Here is a 20705-nt window from a genome sequence, read left to right on the forward strand (position 1 = left end):
TCAGATGGGGGAGGGACTGTGAATTCCAAAAGAAGAACAAAGAGGGAAGAGTAAGTGTAGCAGACAGACCAGTTGGGCTAACCAGACAACACAGCGTAATGAAGAGAACAAGGACTCTGGAGCCAGCAGACCTGAAATTTAGGGCTTTTTTTTTTTTTTTTTTTTTTTTTTTGCCACCTATTTTCTCTGAGACCTTGGGCAAATTATTAAAGCTCCCTTGAGCTCTCGTTTCCACCTTCATAGAATGAGCTTTATGTGGCAGTTCAGTGAGCTGATACATGTCAAAGTCCTGGCTTATTAATAGATGCTGTGTTACTACTGGTTCTCTGTCTCCCCTTCTCATCATAAAGCTGTGGGGTTTCAAAATTGGGGGAGTAATGTACGGCTGGTTAAGCAAGAGCCTTCAGTGCCAGCCTGAGAAGTTTGCATTTAATCAATAATGCACCAGGGGATGACTTGAGGAAAATGATATAATGTATATGTGCTTCAGGAAAATCAATCTTAACCACATTTTATAGGAAAACAGGTGCAGAAACCACTGGAGACAGAAGGACTTGATGGAACAGTTGGGAGAATGTCACCTCGGCCGAGGAAAGAAGGGCTGAGGTGAATAGGGAGCAGATGAGATGGAATATGGGAGTGGAGTAAGAAAAGAGATACAAAGGCTTGGGATTATGGCTGTGAAAATGTGCAAAGTGCCAGTCAGAGATGCAGAAGGAGAGGGCATCAGGCTTTGGTAGGTCCAGCCAAGGCTGGAGGCGCCATCTTGTTGTGGTCTCAGTCTACATAACTGGGTGATGTCTCTTGGGTCAGATCAACAACTCAGACACAAGAAGGGAGAAGGTGGTTGTTGGAGCCCCTCAACCAGAGGGCTCTAGTAGAGAGAAAAGGTCAAGGAGTAGGGAAGTTTGAAAAGATAGTTGAGGTAAAGTCAAAGCATAATAAAAAAGTGACACCTGGATGCCTGGGTGGCTCAGTCAGTTAAGTAACTGACTATTGATTTTGGCTCAGGTCATGATCACAGGGTCCTGGCATCAAGCCCTGCATGGGCCTCCCTACTCAGCAGCGGAGTTTGCTTGAGATTCTTTCTCCCTCTTCCCGCCCCCCCCCCCCCCGACTCATGTACCTGTGCTTGCTCGCTCTCTCTCTCGCTCGCTCTCTCTCTCTCTCTCATTAAATAAATAAAATCTTAAAAAAAAAAAAAAGTGATACCAGAGAATTGCTGAGGGACCAGGGCAAAATGAGGGAAAGAGGAAGAGAGGGGATGGAAGATGTTCAGGACATTGGTAATTGTAATTCATCTTCTAAGTGCAACCCAAGAACTCTGTTTCCAGGAGTTGATTTTTTCTGTTCATTATGTAATATCTAAAAATAGGACTTTGTCGGGGCACCTGAGTGGCATCTGCCTTTGGCTCAGGTCATGATCCCAGAGTCCTGAGATTGAGCCCCACATCAAGCTCCTTAGAACCTGCTTCTTCCTCTCCCTCTGCCCCCTCCCCCAACACCCCACTCATGCATGTGTGCTCTCTCTTTCTCTCAAAAAAATAAAATCTTATAAAAAGTGAAAAAATAAAAATAGGACTATGTGGAGTGCACACTGCACAGCAATGTCCTTAAAGATCTTTGAGGGTAAGGTAAGACACATGCTCTGGAAGTGAGCCACTTCTGCTTTATAAAGCTTGCCTGTTTTGATATTTATTTTTTGTTGGTTGCAGTCCTCAGTGGCTTAGAAACACGGTACAGCTGTTGTGGAGGTGTCCTTGGATCTGCTGGGTGTCAGGTCGCCAAGGTAGGGCTTGTCATCCAGAGTCCTCTCATTTTAAGACCAGAGGTGTTGCTTCCAACGATCAATAAGCCTTTGAAAGAATTAATTAGCTAATTTTTAATAAAATTATTATGAGCTTAATTGCTCCTTCAGAAATATATAGTAATTTATTTTGCAATGTTTATTTCAGCTTCACGTTCATGACCAAAAAGAAAACATCAAGGGATTCGTGAAGACTTTTGTCAAGTCCCCTCCTCCTGATGGCAATCCCGGCGTATTTGCTGTGAATTGTGAGGTGGTATGTTAGTGTTTTCTCTTTACCTTATTGCAGTAATCGCAAGTGAATAATTCTGGAGCATTCTGCATTGCATAACAGCACTTCGCTGGGCTTTATCTTCATCCCACATAGCTCTACAGTGTAGTTCACATATTTTCAGAAGCAACTAAAGTTGAATAGAGTTAGGTGACTTAAAGGAACTCCTATATTTTGTAAGGGATAGAGCCAGGAATTGCTCCCTGGTCATCTTTTTATTTATTAATTTTTCCTTTTATATCACCGATGGTGATCCTACTCCTCAAAATGCTGAAACTCTATGGGTAGAAAATGTTATAAGTAGTACCCATTATCCCCAGAATAAACATAAAAGCTAGAATAAATTTTTGAAAACTATTGTTTATAGAGACAATAAAATACTTAGAGGGATTTTTCTTTATATGAGAATCAAAAGGAAAAAGTAGGGAACAAATAGAACTTGGAATCCTATGACCTGGGAAGCTCCACCACTTACCCGCAGGCACCCCAGAGCAAGGCTCCTGGATGCTCTTATCTGTAAAGTATGGGGTTAATAATTACTCCATGGTTACTGTGAAAATCAGATATACTATAATATGGGATTATATTCCCACGTACATTGGATGTGTCAAACATCATGTGAACAACTTCTCTACAGAAACATAAAATTTTAATTCCCTATAGTGTATTTGGAGAACAGATTTGTAGAGTTTAATTATAATAAATACAGAAGGGCCTTGTTCAGTTTGAAGCTGAGGTCTGTAACTGGAAACAATTAAGGCTGTTTCAGGCTTTGAAATCCACTGTCATTATCATGTCGTCCTCTGCAATGCCATGTTTATATATTTATGGTAAAGATTTTCTTTTTTTCGTTCAACAAGACCTATAACTCCATTTTCCACTGTGGTAACACTCAATCCCTACGTCACACTAGCCATATTTTATTTTTTGAGAGCGAGCATGTACACATGTGAGTAGGGAAGGGGCAGACAAAGAGGGAGAGTGAGAAGCTTAAGCAGGCCCCACGCTCAGTGCAGAGCCCAATACGGGGCTCCATATCACAACCCTGAGATCATGATGTGAGCTGAAATCAAGAGCCATGAGCTTAACTGATGAGCCACACAGGCACCCCTCATACCTGTGGCTCGTGGCTGCTGTATTAGTATAGAAATAGAACGTTTTATCATCATGGAATGATCTACTGGATAGCACTGATCTTTAATGAAAATAATTGTAAAGACTAAGCCAAGAAAATGGAATTATTTTATTAGCAGAAATATTACTAACATTAAAGAAAAAAAATTAAAGCTTGCAACATCTTTTATAAGACCGTCAGATCCACTGACTGGCTTTTGTTAGCAAATCCAAATAATATACTTAAATTGTATATTCTAGTTAGAAATACCCCTTTAAGATATTTCAGATGTTAAAATGTTTACTGAATATGATATGTAAGTTTAGTATTTCCCCTTTTCCAGTGCTATACAGCCAAAGGTTTGGAACTTACTCAAGTGACAGTGGTTGATCCCAGCCTCCAGGTGGTCTATGATACATTTGTGAAACCAGATGATGAAGTCATTGACTATAACACCAGGTATGTATTATATAAGAGTTAGCTTTTGAGAATGTAGAATATTCAACATGTTGTTTAGGAGAGTTTTAGCTTAGTACCTTTATTGAGTCAATGTTACAGCATTTTTTAACCCGAATTGCCTCACAGTTCATAAAAATGGTTATATGTATAAAAAACTCCATAAAGGTTGCTATTATCCAAAAATACATTTTGTATACTAATCTTTCTCCTGACCGCTTTGGATTTTTTCCTATTTATTTTGGCCACATGTGAATAGCCCTATCTATTTTCCTGGGGTTTTTTCCAGCTTTATTGGAGTATATTGATAAACAAAACTGTAAGTAGAGTTACAGTTGCTGTACTTCTATTGGTACTTATTCTTCCATGTTTTTTTTTAAGATTTTATTTATTTATTCACAAGAGACACACAGAAAGAGAGAGGCAGAGGCACAGGAAGAGAATTAGGGAGCCCGATGCGGGACTCGATCCCGGGACTCCTGCCCTGAGCCAAAGGCAGACACTCAACCACTGAGCCACCCAGGCCACCCCTGTTCTTCCATGGTTTTAATGCACTCTTCCCTAACTGCTTTTTTGGAACAAGTGAGGAAGTACTTGGTAATTATTGATATTCATAGTGACAAAATGATAACTGTGGGGCTTGCATTATAAATAATTTTTGAGTCTCAAAAAAAAAAACTTCAAATGCATTCAATGCATTGTATTTTTTCAATGTTTTAAGATAAGACCAAGTACTCCACAATAATTTCCTCTTAATACAAATATTTGATGAATCATGTATCACATTCCCTAAGCTTGATGATGCAGCCAGGTATCTTTTTTAACTGTTCAAGTGTAATTGGAATACATTATCAGTTTCAGGTGCACAATATAATGATTTGTCATTTGTCTACATGTGAAATGATCACAATAAGACCTAGTTACCATTTGTCACCAAAGTTTAAAATTTTTTTTCTTATAAGGACTTTGAAGATTTACTTTTTTAACAACTTTCAAATTTATAGTACAGTATTAAAGATGATAGTCCCCATGCTGTACATTACATCCCCTTGACTTACAAGTGCAAATGTATTCCTCTTGGTCTCTTTAAGCCAGTTTTTCTACCCCCAACCGCCTTCCCCTCTGGAAACCCACCATTCTGATCTCCATATCTATGGGTTTTGTTTGTTCATTTATTTTGTTTTTTAGATCCCATGTAATAGTGAAATCCTGTGGCTTTTGTCTTTCTCTGATTTTTTCCAGTTAGCCTAATACCCTCAAGGTTCATCCATGTTGTCACAAATGGCAAGATTTCATTCATTTTTAGAGCTAAGTGGCATTTCTTTGTAGATATTATACCACATCTTCTTATCCATTCATCCATCAAAGAATATTTAGGTTGTTTCCATGTCTTGACTATTGAAAACAATGCTGCAATAAACACTGGAGTTCATATGTCTTTTCAAATTAGTGCTTTCATATTCTTCAGATAATACCCAGAAGGGTAATTAGTGGATCAAATGGTAGTTCTGTTTTTAATTTTTGGGGGAAGCTCCATGTTTTTCATAGCATATGTGACTGTGTACCATACATATTGTACATTGGCTGCACCAATTTATATTCCCAACAGTGCACGAAGGTTCCCTTTGCTCCACATCCTGGCTAACATTTGTTATTTCTTATCTTTTTGACATAGCCATTTTGACAGTCATGAGGTGATACCTTGTGGTTTCGATTTGCATTTCCCTGATGATGAGTGATATTGAGCATCTTCTCATGATGGTTTCATGGCCATCTGTATATGTTTACAAGAATATCTACTCAGATCCTCTGCCTGTTTTTTAACTGGCTTGTTTGGAATTTTTTTTTGTTGAGTCATGAGAGTTCTATATATATTTTGGATGTTAACCTCTTATCAGATAAATGATTTGTAAATATAAGCTAGTATAGAGGGGTAACTGATGGTCATAATAAGTAAGATCTTTGTTTTTTTGTTCAGTGAATGTTAGTCAGTGATTGGGTCAGTGATGTGTTCCAACTCTAACAAGAAATTCAGCGAGTTACCTTCTTGCATGCATTATGTGTCTTACTGGGGCAGGTTGTCTGGTGTGGTGGAAGATGACTTGAAGAACACTAAAACATCAATCCGTGATGTCCAAGCCATCCTGTTGAACCTGTTCAGTGCTGACACTGTACTAATTGGACATAGCTTTGAACATAGTCTGTATGCTCTTAAGGTAAAGAATTACAGGCTTGTAATTTTTCAAAACAGCATGTGTTAAGACGGTAGTCCTTACCATTGTGTTATCATTATTTGTTGATTTGTCCTGTTAACCAAGAAAAAAAGAATTTTTCTGTCCACGTTGATAATATAGCCCAGCCATCATAAACCAGAAGCAGTGTAAGACAGCTAAAGTCATTTGGCTCATCCAGATCAAAAAGAAAATCCATTGGTTATGATAAAACCAAAATCATTGTTTGACATTGTCTTTAATCCTCGTGTTTAATATTCATATGGTTAAGACTAGTTTATCTGACAAGTTATTTTATTCACCTACTTGGAGATGCTTTTTCATATTAAGTCAGATCTTATAGGTAGGCTCAAAATCAAATGTCATGTTCATTTTTCTTGGGATGATAGACTTGAAAATCTACTCTTTAATACACTTCAGGTTAAAATTATCTGTTCTTTGCTCTGTGTTCTAGAATAGGAGTCAGAACACTGTGGCCCATGACGGCCACCTATCTTTGCAGATATTTTTTGTTAGAACCACTGCTCTCATTCACTGCTGTATTTTCTGTGGCTGCTTTCATGCTATAACAGCATTGTGAAATAGTTACAACAGAGACCATGTGGTCTGCAAGCCCAAAATATTTACAACTTGGTACTGTTGAGAGTTTGGTGGCTACCTCTGTTCTAGAACACTATTATCCAATGGAACTTTCTACATTTTCACTATCTACTGTGGTAACACTAGCCATATTGGTTACTGAACATTTACAATATGTCTAATGTGACTGAGAAAATGATTTCATTTTTTATGTTAAATTTAATAGCCACATGTGGTGGCTATGGCTTACTACTTGTACAGCTTTTAAACTTTGGAGACCTTTGCTGATTATTTGTTTGGCTACCCCTAGGACTTACCTTCATGCGGAGATAGGCTAGTTCTTCTTTAGTGCAAGAATACAAATAAAGCCATTTAAATTTCATAGGTAAATGTCAGCCTTGTTCTCTGTAAAGCTGGTATTCAAAGTATAGATTTGTTTCAAATAGCAGTGTTGTCTTTGCATGTGACAGATAAGACTGGGATGTGCTTCCACCCAGACCTACACAGGATGGGGAAAAAAGAGGTGGGGAACCTAAGTTTTGAGAAAACTCTTTCAGGGTGTCCCTCTGTCACCTCAGAGATCTCACGTCTCAAACTGAACTTCTCACCATGACTTTGTGTTTCCTTTTTTTGAACCATTCTATTCCACTTGTCTCCCAGACCAGAAAATTTCAAACCATCACAATTCTTCATTGTAATCAGTTTATTTTTTTCTGTCCAAATAACCCATGGATTTTCCTATTTTTCTCTTTCCACCACCACCTTCTTTTATTTACTCAGTACCCCGCAGCTAGGAACTGGTGTCTGTTTGGTAGTTGACAAATTAAAGGAGAATTTAAAGTGCTTCTAAACATGGTACTAGGTGCTAAATGTTAAATTTCCAACTCCTCATTTTTCAAGGAGTCTTTAAATAACTCTTGAAGCTAATCTTCTTCCATGCTCCTTTCAAAATACAGTGCCCATCCTCAAGAATCCTAACTGGTACCTAAGTTTCAGTGCTTTCAGTTATCTGACTGCTTTTCTTTTTATCTTATTTTCTGCTTTATGGAACTTCAGTAAGAATTTATTCATCATCTTTCATTTATAAGCACAGGAAATTTGGATGTAGATGGGATGGAGTCCTTGTCCATGTCCCCTTCCCAGACACAGACAAGTAAGCCACTAATACACGATAGGACATGTGCTAAGTTGAGGTGTGACACCCTCAGCTGAGTCCCAAGGTGGGAGGAGCGTGGCTCTGCATTCACCCCAAGTCTTTGTTGGAACCTCTTTGCACATACTGCCCCCTGTGGTGCTCACAGGAAGAAAGTGGATCCACAAGTCAGACTGCTTAGATTTGATTTCCAGAGACTCTACTAACTCTGTTCTTAATCTCTCAGAGCTGCAGTTCCCTTGGCTGTAAAAAAACAAAAAAGAATATAATAAAAGGAACAATAAAATAGCTATCTTATTAGGTTACTCTGCAAGTTGTAATGGATAATCCATGTGGAGTGCTTAGTGACAAATATATCTTAACTGCCTTCCATTCCTTGCCTTTGGAGCACGGTTCTGCTCCTACAGTGATTGTTGCTACTATCAGTGTTGTTATTCTTTGAGGAGAATTTGATAGGATTTCTCTTTCATTGGACAGTTAATTCATTCTTCAGTTGTGGACACGACAATTCTGTTTCCTCATCGGCTAGGCTTGCCTCACAAAAGATCCCTCAAGAGTCTAGTAGCTGACTACCTGCAGAGAATCATTCAGGATGATGGTAAGAGCCTGTTTGCTCATGATTAATCCTAAATCTGACTTGAGTAAACAAACCATGTAATTCATGGTAAAAGGTCTGCTTTCTGAAATACTTCAGGTTTTTCTTTATGGATTCTTCCCTAGCGTGGAGAACCCTAAAGCCCCTGCTTATGTTAAAAGCACTATGTGCCAATGTCCACTGCCTGGTGTAGTCCTGGATCTTCCACAGGCATCAGACTAGCAATTACATGGAGAATGATGGCCAGATCATTGTTCAGCAAGTTGCCTGGCCTTTGAGCTCATGTATAAAACTTCAGTTGGTGTGGAGATCTAATTCCAGTCTAAATTTTCTTGGGTACCTCTTTCATATGTGCTTTTCATTAAATGAGATTCTAAAATTCACTGGGTTCAGGTTATCTCACTCACAGTAAATTGTGTGTGTATGTTAGAAGCAGTATAGTTCAAATTCAATGGATTCATCATATGTGGACTTGATGTATACTGACTGGTTTGTGTATCTTGCTCTCAGAACATTTTTTGTTTTTGTTTTTGTTTTTGTTTTTTTCCTGATGAAATACACCCAACATTAAACAAGTGAATCAAGTACAAGTAGAATTACCAACTACCCTGTCAGTGGCATTGCCATATGCACAGTGAGCAGTGTCTGCCTTGGAATGGAGGCCAGTTACTCTATACATTTGTGCCTATCCATATAGGCTCCTCGTTTGCACAATACAGAATTCTAAGAAAATTCTGAGTATTGAGTATGTTAAAATTTATGTTATAATACTATGTTTCTAAAGATTACCTAAGATATGGGAAGGCCGTCTGATCCTGTCATTAATTGTGCAAAATACTGACTGTACCCTGCAGTCTTTACTCTTTCATTCTTTGTCTGTTAGACGCTAATGCTGTCTCACAGTGGGTCTTTATCTGCTTTGCTAAAAATTTTCACATCTCAAAAAATTCCTACAGAATTCTATTATAAAATGTAATGTGTTCTATTGAAGACCATCTTGAACCTTAGACATGAAAATATTTCACTTAATAAAAAACAGCTTATATAAACATAGAATACCCCATTTTTTTAGAATAATACAAGAAAGGAAAAATGCCATACCATTTTAGATGTGCTGATCATTGATTTTTCTTATCTAATCTCGTATATATTATTCTCATCAGAACCATAGGCTTTATATTTTGGGTAAATTTCATCCACTTTAAAAAAATCACATCATTTTGTATCTAAGGTCATCATTCTTTGTGTAGAGAGTTGTACTTTTTCTAGCACTCTCTATTTTTGGCTTCTTGCCAGATCTCATTTACTAATACCTGCCACTTTGTTCTCTCTGGAAAAGAGGTACATGGAGAAGGTAACAATGTACTATCTTGCCACAGCAAAGTAGTGACAATGTGAGGAGAGGCTACATAAGAAAAGAGATGTTTGCTAATCTAGATTTATGTATAATATTTATAAAGCAATCAAAATCATGTTTTACTAAGTGAGCAGTGTTAATTTTTTATAAACATGAACTCAAAGCTTCGTTTTGAGAACAGCTGTGGGTAGTATCATGGATACAGTCATTGTATGTCTAACACATTGTTTTATATTCTGTGTTATTTGGAGATCACAACAATTCAAGTGAAAATGCAACAGCCTGCATGGAACTGGTTCTCTGGAAGGTAAAAGAAGACCTGAAAAGAAAGAAGTAATCACTTTGCCTGAGAAATATCTTAAATCCCTGCATTGTTGTTTCAGTGATACCTCTGCTGCTGGCAGTAGAGTTTGGTCTAGGATGAAGTTTCCTGACCTTTTCTTCAAGGAGGAGAAATAAAAGTGCTATTGAGGTTTATTATATTTTCAAGGTTAAATTTCCAGTTTATTTCAAAAGTTGTGATTGAAGTATGGGGGAGGGAGCAGTTAGTGGGGAGGAATTAAGTTGGTTTGGTTTGAATTTTTGACTCCTCTTCATAGATAGCATGTTCCAATGGAACGTGGTTTAAAGTGGAATTAGTGGGTCTGTGACTCCCATAAAGGGTCACGTCATGTACATTTCTTTTTCTCTCTAAATATCTGAATCCATCTTTAACAATTTTTTTTAGATTTCATATATAAATAGAAGAGATGTTCCTCACAAAGCAAATGTAAACTTTTTGGTGTACTCTGTTAACATAAAGAATTTGGTCATATGGCTATTATGTAATGTGTTTTTATTCTAACCGGTGTATTGTTACTGGATTTTTTTTTAAGGCGGTATCCTGTGGATCTCCTAAACACACTAACCTGTATTCGCAACACCTGAATTGTCTAATTCCTTTGAGGAGTTGGCTCCATCTTTCTAAATTGCTTTCTCATAATGTGGAAATGACATGACTTTATTCAGTTTGATTCCCCTTAATATGAATCTTCAATATTAATGTTGCTAACATGCTACAAAATTACAAAGGTTTCATTGCCAATAGTACAGGTGAGTCAGAAATCACTAGGAAGGCCTCTGTGCCAGAAGGACATCAGTTACCCTCTGACTGTTGCTTGTGAGGATATGCGCTCAAACATCAGTTTTGCTGCCTTGGTATTGGGTGTTACAAGTAAATCGTAATCATCTTTTTCTTGCTGTCCCACGTTTGTCTTAGCGTCGTGTACTTGATGTGAAATATAATTTAAATTTAGATAATTATGAATCTAGTATATAATTAAGGTCCAACTGTTATGGGGAGAAAAACCTTAATGTTTGTTCCAAAACCATATGTAAAATTTAAAAAGATTTTCTGCGTTTTCAGATTATCTTTGTTCTTGTTCGGTTTCATGTACTTTCAAACTAAGAGCTATTAGCAGTATCTCTACAGCATTTGGATAAAAAGCAAAAGGAGCTATTGTAGCTATTTGAACCTATTTTTAAGGGCTCCTCATTGAGTTTCCACTCAGTTGATTCAGCCTTGCTTATGCTGTCTCCACTTGAATATGCTATTGTGAATAAAGCATCCTGGCTATTGTTTCTGAACGCATAAGGTGGAGTTAGTGGCAGGAATGGGAACTTTATGTGGTATGTTGAACTATTAAAAGAGATTCCAATTCTAAGCCCTCATGTCATATTGGAGAACTATGAGAGAAAAGTGGACTCGATGTTTCCAATCTCAGGCTGGAGAGACCATGTCTGGTGGTGTCCCCACCCACTGCTCTACGGGCAACTTCCTGAGAAGTTAGGGAATGTTAACTTGAAATTGTAATAAAGACATCTGGCAATACCTATGAGAAACATTCCCAGACGAAATATAGGTCGGCAAGACATTTATTCACTTACTGTATGATCTCAGTGCAACGTTTGCCTATGGTATAAACTGTAAACTCACAACGGATCAACACTGAAACTTGGCAGTGTGCAGTAGGGATGTTCTGTTGATAGAACCCAGGCTTCCTACTTAATTTCTTAACAATGTCACCAGAGATACTGAAACTAAATCCCATTATTTTAGCCAACTTCTTCTCTAGTGATTCTTAGACTTCTACGGAATGAGATTTAAGTCTACTTTGTGATGTTAGTGCTCTGAATTGACTCATGGGCTCTGAAAACATATGACAGGGGTATCAAAAGACCAGATGAAATTGAAATGACTGCTACAGGTGAGGGAGAAAGTTTAGAGATGGATAGAAGAATCTGTTTTAAATTTTCATCTATGGCCTGATAGAACTAACGTATTTCCCCCCACTTTTCTCACCGGTGCTGTCAAGGGTTGGTGTGAGGTTTATTAACAAATTTCTTCTATACAGTGAAACATTTTATAGCATTCACGATGAAGGTAAATATCAGAAATATCTAAGATGATAATGAGTCATGCATCATAGTAATTGTACTCGCACACCTTCCTGTAAAGTCCATATTTTTAGAAAAATATATTATTGCATATGAAACCACAAACAGGCATTCTGATTTCAGCACATTCTTACTCAAAACAGTATATACAGTCCTACTGGAGTCAAAGTGTACTATAGATTCACACACAGGAGTTTTTGTGGTCATGTCCCAGACATAGCAATATATATATACACATTTTTATATTCCACGTCACCTCTGTTGGCAGAGTCTTGCTTGCTTGGCATCAGGGGTCTGACATGCCAGGGAAGGGGCAACATTACATACAAATGGATGTGGTTTGTTCTAGGCTGCTTCTTCGGCAGAGCAGTCGATCCCAGCGTAGGCAAACTTCTCATAGAGCGTGGTATTCACATAGGTCTAGGATAGCAAGAGTGGTTCAGACATACAGGGTCCCTCAATACTGCCTCTGCCATGGGCAGGTACAGTCACACCCCGGTTTCCTTAACTCATTTCAGTTCAAACACTAGGTACCTGGAGGACATTCTTCTGTCCTCAGGCCCCATGTTGTATTTGACATCTTTCCTCCTGAAGTTCATCCCTCGACTTCTGAATGTAACACTCCACAGTTTCTAGGCCACTCTCTGTGGCCTTTCTGAGGTCCCTCTGGAGCTGCCCCAGTCTCTCAGGATCCTTTCTTCACCCCCCAACCCCCCACTGTGTGATATCACTCATGTCTCCGGTTTAATTACTGATTGGCTTGTGGTGACTTTCAGTCTATTTCCCTATCCTGGATTTGCCTTTCAACCCCAGATCTGTATCACCAACTACCTGCTAGACATGTTTATGGAATTCCTGGCCCTCCCCCTAGGAACCTGCAGACCAGGCTAGACTGTCTACCGGCTGTGTGTCCTTAGACACATCACTTTCACCTCTTTGTATATATTTCTTCTGCAAAATTCAAGAGTCAGGCTAGATTCCTGATGAGGTTCCTTCTAGCTCAGAGGCTAATTTCTACCACGTGTGACTATCTTTCATAGAAATCTTATTACCTCTGAAATGGTAACATCCTCAAAGTTGGGGGCAGGGGGTACATCTTTTATGTCCCTCTAATATCTCAGGCTATGCCCAGAACAACTTGTTGAGTTGTATCGACTGTTTTTGTTGTTGTTGTTGTTGTTGTTTTTTAAGCCATATAGGGTGCATGAGGCATTGTGTTTCAAGAGCCTGCCCAGAACTCCATGCTTACCTTGCGTTCCTCTAACATCCTGTTTAAGGACACCAGGATCTGGGCAAATGAGGGCCTCTCGTAAGGCTTCTCCCGCCAGCATTGTCTCATGAGGTCATATCTTGGAAAAGAAAGAGTTAAGCATTGAACTCTGTGACTCAGCTTCAGTCCTTGGCATGGCCCAGTGTGGGGTATGGAAACAAGAGAAGATAATGTAGGCATTCCACACTTGGTCATCTGTCTATATTTAATCAATAGCACAAAACTACAGCCCCAAGTTTCTATCTGGCCTCCCACCTCCCTCCACAAGTCCTCTTTTCTTCTTTCAGCAAAACTAGTGCCTATCCTGAGTACCATTCCTATGGGATCTTGGTCTCCGCTCTTCTGATTATCTGGAAAGAACAGAGTCTAGAGCAACACTTCCCTTGGAATACCACATCTCTCAAAGGTTAGTAATTCATTGAAAAAAAGACTCCCATGTTCTAATAAATTTGCCAGGTGCCATCTATTGCATCTCTCTCTTAGGGATCAGCAGAGTAAAATCTTGAGAAGTCTTGCCATTACAAACAAAAAACCTATTTAACCTGACCTAACATGGAATTTGCCAACCATAAGTGGCCACAGCACTTCTTCCCCCTTGTATCATCTATTTGTATCTTGTGTGTCTCATGAACATAGTCTGGGAAGCCCTGGTCTAAGGCCGTACTCTCTCAAATGGGGTCAGAACCACTTACATTGCCAAAATGCTGTTTCCTGCGACTCACCTTAGACCTACAGAAGTGATGTCAGAGTAGGGCTCAAAATTTCACATTGGGACCAAATGCCTCACGGGAACCTGATGTGCACAAAAGGCTAGGAACCTAGCATGGTCTAGGTTTATGTCTCTGGTACCAGGGACATAATTAATACCACTCTTTCTTAGAATTGGCTCAGCTTGGACAATAAATTCTTTGCTGAACCTAGAGCCTTGCACTTTCACATCATGCCAGTCAGGCAGCAGCTACTTCAGGTAGCTCTGGGAATGGTGGTGAAAGCTAATCATTCTTCCCCAGGGACTAATTCTTACTCCTGGAAAATAATCCTTGCAGAATCAAGATTCTGTGACCAAAAAATCCATCTTCCTAATGTCACAGCTCTGAAATCTCTATCCCCAAAGTTAGCCTCAAGGTTTCATACATTTATTCATGAATTTCTTTCAGACCTCCTCTGCATTTGTTGCCTTTCTTCATTTTCACCTTCTTGATACCAACACCTTAAGTTCCTCCCAGATGCCTATGCATATAAAGCTCTTAGCTCCCTGCCCACTGCACAATGGTCTTAGTTTAAGGAACCACCCCCGCTTTTTTTTGGCTCTTTGGGATCTCAATGTGTGTGTATGCATAGATATACACATATATATGTGTGTATGAATCAGGTAACCCCTTCATTATACTCTGCCCAAGAAACATGCAGGGGAGGTTAAGATAAAATGGCCTTAGGGTGCAGCCTGACTTACACCTCGTCATCACAGTTTAGGGGCTTCTCCAGTCTGTAGCCCTGGGGCAGTTTCTCGTACAGTTCTGCGCATGTCATCCCGCAGTAGGGGGTGCCACCTGGAAGACAGAAAACCATGTTGCCCTAAGCCCCCTCTAGTGTGGAATGCAGTGTTTCCTGCCCCATGCCTCTCAAGCCAAGAGACTGGGAGAACGGCAGGGTGTGCCCAGGGAGGGTGCCCAGGCAGCATGGTCTCCCTCTGAGCAAACCCACTCCACATCACAGCGGCACATGTGCCACAAACCGCGCCACAGTGCAGCCGTTCCCTCAGTGGAAAGATCCAGCATGGGGAACCTGACTTACTGTGCTGTTTCCCTTCCCTAAGTCAGCCTGCACAACCCAGCTATTACACCGATAAGATGTCACTTTTCCCTACTTGGGAGCCTGCAGTTAGGTTATCCAGTTCCTATTTGTTCTATAATAGTGACTGACCAATTTTAATTCTAAATCATACAGGTTTATTATAGAAAACTTGGAAAATACCAAAAAAGTATGAAGGAAGCAAGCAATAGTTTGTATTACTCTTCTTTGTAGTTCTCTCAGGTTTTTCATGTGTAGTAATTATAAAACTGCAATCATAGCATAAGGAACTTTCTGGGTTTTGGCCTGCACGTTTTCACATGCTGCTAAATGGCCATCAGAGATGACTCTTCATGGCTGTGTGATGTACCATCTTCAAGTTGTAGAAGCAAACTTGTAATAGTTCTGTGACATCTCTGCTCAGAGACAACCTATAATGAAGCTCACAGCCACCAGGCTGTTAGTATTAAATATGACATTAGCTACAGGGCTCTCAAAAAGGAAACCTGGGAATAAACAGACACCTACAGAGAAACCTATAAAGTTCTATTCCCAGTCCCTTCTGGTGGTGCCACATAAAGACCTAAAAATGGCACCTGTGGAATTCCACAGTGAGGAAGCATAGGAGGGGCCCACCCCCATTGCCTGAAGTCTCACCTGGCAGATAAACTCGGATACTCACCTAAGCTAACAATCTCCCACAGTAACACTCCATAGGACCATCTGCAGGGGAGATGATGGAGAAACCAATAATCAGCAAACAAGGTGACCAGTTTTCTGCCTCAAAAGTCTGGATGACTGACGCTTTGCCAGAAAAGGAAATGTTAAACGTGTCCTCCCTAGGACAGGGCCCTGTATGTGGCATATGTGTCATCTCCTCTTAGGCCAGTGGAAGGATTCTAACAGGGAAACAGTGTTAGAGCCCCCACTGACTTTAGGCGGAGAACACAAAGTGGTACTGGGGACAGCAGGTGCATTTCTAAGCTGACAGACTGGAGTTAAATCCCAGCTCTGCCACCTGATACTCGTGTCACCTGGGACAAGTTACTGAACCTCTTGAGGCCTTTTGGTTATTCTGAAAGTGGGGACACCAGTTGCTGCCTCGAAGTTATGCAGACAGGATGTGAGAGAACATATAAAATGTACCTTGCATGCAGTGAGGACACAAGTACTTGCCGGCCCCCCGCCCTTCCCCGGGCAGAAGCTGAACTCCCTGGACAAGTCACCTGAACCCTTGGGGCCTCAGTTTTTCCTCCCGTCAATAAAGGTGTAGGCAAGATGGTGTACGTCTCACTTCCAAACCTCCCTTCCAGCCTCCTGAGACTTGTCCCTGCAGGCTGCAAGGGAGGATGGTCCCTTGATCTGGCCCGCCTTCTGCCCCTGCCACCTCTGACCCCCAGCAGGCTGCCTCCATGCTCTGGGTCCTGCATGCTGAGGTCAGTCTGGGAGGTGAAGCCACAGGAAGCCCCATACGGCCCTTGTCCCTCTGGAGATGGAGAATTCACTACTCCTCCTTGACAGGCGGAAGGAAACCCACAGCCTGCCCCCAGTGATCTTACACCGTAAAAACTGTCTACTCTGAGGGTTCATTTTTGCAGACTAGGAATGTATTTCCTGAGCTTATTGACTAGCTTTTTTCCACAGAGGGACAGGATATTCCTATTTCGCTTTAAGACCTCTGTCAAATGCTTATTCTTCTGGGAAAAAAAAAACAAACTCAAAAATAAAAGGCTTACTCACACATCACTGTTGGTTGTGTACACACTGTAGTTTAGTGACTCGATTGCCATCCAGCGCACTGGGAGCCTTCCCTGGAGAGAACAAAGTGAGATGCCACTTAGGCAAGATGGGGACCCTTCCCAAGACACACAGCTTGCCTGGAGCTGGGGCTCCCTCAAGCCCACAAGGGACTCTACTTCGAATCCCCCAGACTTAAGTTATGGTAGGATCAGGGATTGCTGGTTTGTGTACACAACACACACGAGTGTTCTCGAATTCAAAGACATGCGAAGACTATCAGACCTGTTGACCTCAAGCAGTTCCTACAACAGTTTTACATAAAGAAAAATAATTAAATGTGTGGGTTTGTGTGCGTGTGGATGGCTAAGTGCCTTTTTGGTGGGCATTTCATTTATTCACTTTGTGGCTCTTGGAGGCACTCAGAAGTTTGAAAGGGGAGGGAGGCAGAGAAACCAAGAATTAAACTATAATGTGGGGGGATCCCTGGGTGGCTCAGCAGTTTGGCGCCTGCCTTTGGCCCAGGGCCTGATCCTGGAGTCCCGGGATCGAGTTCCACGTCGGGCTCCCTACATGGAGCTTGCCTCTCCCTCTGCCTGTGTCTCTGCCTCTCTCTCTCTCTCTCTCTCTCTCTCTCATAAATAAATAAATCTTTAAACTGTAATTTGGGAAAGACTCAGGTGATGGGAGGTGCCCAGCTGTGCCTGGGAGAGATGGGGAAGACTTTCCAACAAGGGGACACTGGAGCCCGGTTCTGTAAGCTGTAGGTGCCGTCAGGCGGCCTGGGAGAGAAGAGCATTTCAGACCAAGGGGACGGGGTGCATACTCATCGGTGGAGGAGGAAAGACCTTCCCGTCTGTGCAGTTTACACTGGGTTTGGAGATGGGACGAGCTATCTCATCATTTGGGGGCCTGGCCCTGACTTCACCCAGGTGGTCCCCATTTCTTTAAGTCCACCCCGGGAAAAATGAATGTGGACTGGAAAAGTTGGAAAGTTTGCCTTCTATGTCTTAGTCCTAGTGTCACTGTGACTTTGGGCTCCCTTCCTGGTGACCCACCCCGGGAGTCATATGGGCCCTACTGAGAGCTGGATGTCCCCCTCGCAGGGATTTGTCCAAGCTCCGACAGTGGTGTTTCAACCCACAGTAGCCAAGAGGTGGGGCAGCATCAGGAGAAATTGGGGGCATCTTCTCAGCCCCCCTGAAACAGGAGCAGGCTTCTCCCAGACCGCCCAGCCTGAGACTAGCCCTGCCTGGGACCGCAGAACTACTCCTGAACGTGCCGTTGTCTCCAAGTCTTTGTGAAGCAGTGAAATTCTGAAGCTCCTGATCCTAAGTCCTGGTTGGTACATGAAGGTTCAGCTACCGAACTCTCTCTTCTCAAACCTACATCTCCAGCGTGATCCTCAACATCATGCCTCCCTTCACTCCATGCCCAGCCCACCTATTATTCTAGCCTTTTCTTCCCCTCCAGAGCATGCAAAGAGTTTTCTGCTTGCCTTTGCCTTTATGGATCTGCTAGCTTCTGACCTCATGACTCCCAATTATTGATCTCCATGTTTACTTTTTTATTTTTCTAGTTTGACTTCTTTTGGATCTGTCCATTTCCCCCGTCCCTCTTGCTCTCTCACCTAAGTTCAGGCCACCATCAGCCCTTTCCTGAGGACAACCTTTTAACTGATCTTCCTGCCCCAGAGTTTCACCCCCTAAGGATCAGTTCTCCTCACCACAGCCACACTAATTACCTGAAATGGCAAGCCAGCCACGTGCTTCCTTAAAGTTCTCTAATGCCTTTTATTGTGCCAAGATCTCCATCCTTAACTGAGTCCAAAAACTTTTAGCTGGAATTCAAGAATCTTCAAGACAACTTTATAACCCCTTCCTCCTCCCACCATGAATTTTAACTCTCCTTCTTTTCTGCATTATGCCATATTGGACTACTGGACCCACAAATGTCTGCCTCTAGGCTTTTATCTACACTGTACCTTGCAGGTCATTCAATTCATTCCCATATCTCCAATATCTTTTTAACATTTGTAAAACACAAGAGTTGGCCTCCTCCGGGGAGCCCTCATGACTGCCCACAGGCTCAGTTCAGTATGTTTCCTGTGTCCCCATGTGCGTTCCTCCTCTGTCCTCCGCACTCACCAACTGTTAAAATTGTTCATCATGTGTCCAAGCTCTTTGAAAGTGGAGACTGTGGGAGTTAATGTTACAAAGCCTAGCACAAGCTGAAACACTGTAGTCATAAATTGATGATGAGGGGATGGATCTAGCAATGACGATAAAGGCCCAAATCACTTAGTACTTTAGTTTGCAACACTTCCAATATTAGCATCAGCCGGGGGACTCAAAACACACACACACAAACTGATGTAGGATCCACACCCCAGAAAACTGAATCATAGGATCTCAGCAGTAGGACTCAGCATCTGTACTTTTTGAAAACTTCCCAGGTGATTCTGAAGTGCAACGAGAATGGAAAATCTCGGATTTAAACAGTGAGCCAGATAAGGTGGCCACTCTGCCCTCTGGTGGTACCTTGCCACACTGCACCCCTTTTGTAGGGAACTTGCTTTTCTCCAATTCCCTTGCCTTTCCTCCTCCTGGGCTTGCCAGCTTGCCCTGTGTGTTTCCTCCCAGACCCCATGCTGCCACAGAACACTTCACCTGACTGCTAGCAGCCAGAGTTAAGTTCTGACCCATTTAAGTGCTCTACGCCTCTAAGCATGTCTTGTAAGCTCCTCAAGACTGCAGAAATCCCTGCCCTTTATGAAATGCCAAGCAAACCAGCATTCTTCTTGGGGATCTGAGGACAGCATCCAAATAAAATGTGTAGGTTGTGGGGTTAACCTGTGTAAGTGCCTCCACCCCATCACCCAGAGCACCATAGCCCCCAAATGCCAGAGAGAAACAAGGAAAGGGGTTCTGTGAATGAGATAGCAAGCTTCAGGTGGCCCAGGAGGAGCAGAGAGAATGGAAATAAATGGATGAGTGGTGGGTCCTGCTTCTTTAAGACAAGCCCAGCCCCTCAGTGAAGAAACATCTGCTTTGGGTCAGGAAAATTCAGAAAAGCTTAGGGAAGAAAGTATTGCATGGACGCCAGCCCTCAGGGAGGCACCTAGGGCTTCTGAAAGCCTTGGCACTGATAAGCATCTGGAACCCCACTGGATGTCTGTGATGGCGTCTAAGAGCCAAAGGGGCCCCCACTTCTAACCCTTATCCAAAAAGGACTGGAAAGACCCAAAATGGTTATGTCACTGGGATAGTAACTATATAAAAATACGTATGTTTGTTGAAGGCAATAAGTAAAAAAGGAAAAAAAAATGTGTCGAGGTGGTGAACTATGGGTCATTTCCTTTTTGAAACATTCTTGAGTATTGTTTCTGTTATCTTGTCAGTAACTAAAATAAGCATATTGCAAAACAAAACAAAACAAAACAAAACTCTGAATATGAAGATAAATCTGAAGACTGAGCCTGGCTCAGTCACTTTGTTGCCAATGAACTTAAAGGGACTGTGTGAGGGGCACGGGGGTGGCTCAGTGGTTGAGCATCTGCCCTTGGCTCAGGTTGTGACCCTGGGGTCCTGGGATCCAGTGCTGTGTCAGGCTCCCCACAGGGAGCCTGCTCCTCCCTCTGCCTGTGTCTCTGCCTCTCTCTCTGTTCTCTCAGGAATAAATAAATAAAATCTTTAAAAATAAAATAAAGGGACTGTGTGAAAACTACTGTAGTCCCAGGAAAGCTGAGCCAGAGCAATGTCTGTCAGACCTAGGAAAGGGGGAGCCATGCAGCTGGGGTAGAGCAACCAAACACATGAGATAACTACAGGATCTGCCAGCCCCCCAGCCCTGCCCTTGCCCCCCCACCCAGGGAAAGTAGATGGCGGCACCATGTTGTTGGCCCAGCT

General features: G+C 41.7%; 2 protein-coding genes across 3 annotated transcripts in view; one reads left to right on the plus strand and one right to left on the minus strand.

The window, feature by feature from the left end:
• Positions 1-10384, plus strand: part of LOC112927598 (RNA exonuclease 1 homolog) — a 36249-nt gene extending 25865 nt beyond the window's left edge. Inside the window, exons 11-16 of the mRNA XM_072728130.1 lie at positions 1716-1789; positions 1956-2063; positions 3536-3651; positions 5726-5864; positions 8089-8209; positions 9815-10384. Coding sequence (XP_072584231.1) covers positions 1716-1789; positions 1956-2063; positions 3536-3651; positions 5726-5864; positions 8089-8209; positions 9815-9900 — 644 coding nt within the window. The 3' untranslated portion in view covers positions 9901-10384. The remainder of the gene's footprint in view (positions 1-1715; positions 1790-1955; positions 2064-3535; positions 3652-5725; positions 5865-8088; positions 8210-9814) is intronic.
• A 1077-nt stretch (positions 10385-11461) lies between these two features.
• Positions 11462-20705, minus strand: part of TEK (TEK receptor tyrosine kinase) — a 97646-nt gene continuing 88402 nt past the window's right edge. For both annotated transcript variants that reach the window (XM_026009003.2, XM_026009002.2), the window contains exons 19-23: positions 16801-16871; positions 15743-15783; positions 14723-14819; positions 13249-13348; positions 11462-12419 (exon numbers count right to left, since the gene is read on the minus strand). In XM_026009003.2, the coding sequence (XP_025864788.1) occupies positions 12345-12419; positions 13249-13348; positions 14723-14819; positions 15743-15783; positions 16801-16871 (384 nt within the window). In that variant the 3' untranslated portion in view covers positions 11462-12344. The remainder of the gene's footprint in view (positions 12420-13248; positions 13349-14722; positions 14820-15742; positions 15784-16800; positions 16872-20705) is intronic.

This window comes from Vulpes vulpes, chromosome 12 (genome assembly GCF_048418805.1).
Source record: "Vulpes vulpes isolate BD-2025 chromosome 12, VulVul3, whole genome shotgun sequence".
NCBI lineage: Eukaryota > Metazoa > Chordata > Mammalia > Carnivora > Canidae > Vulpes > Vulpes vulpes.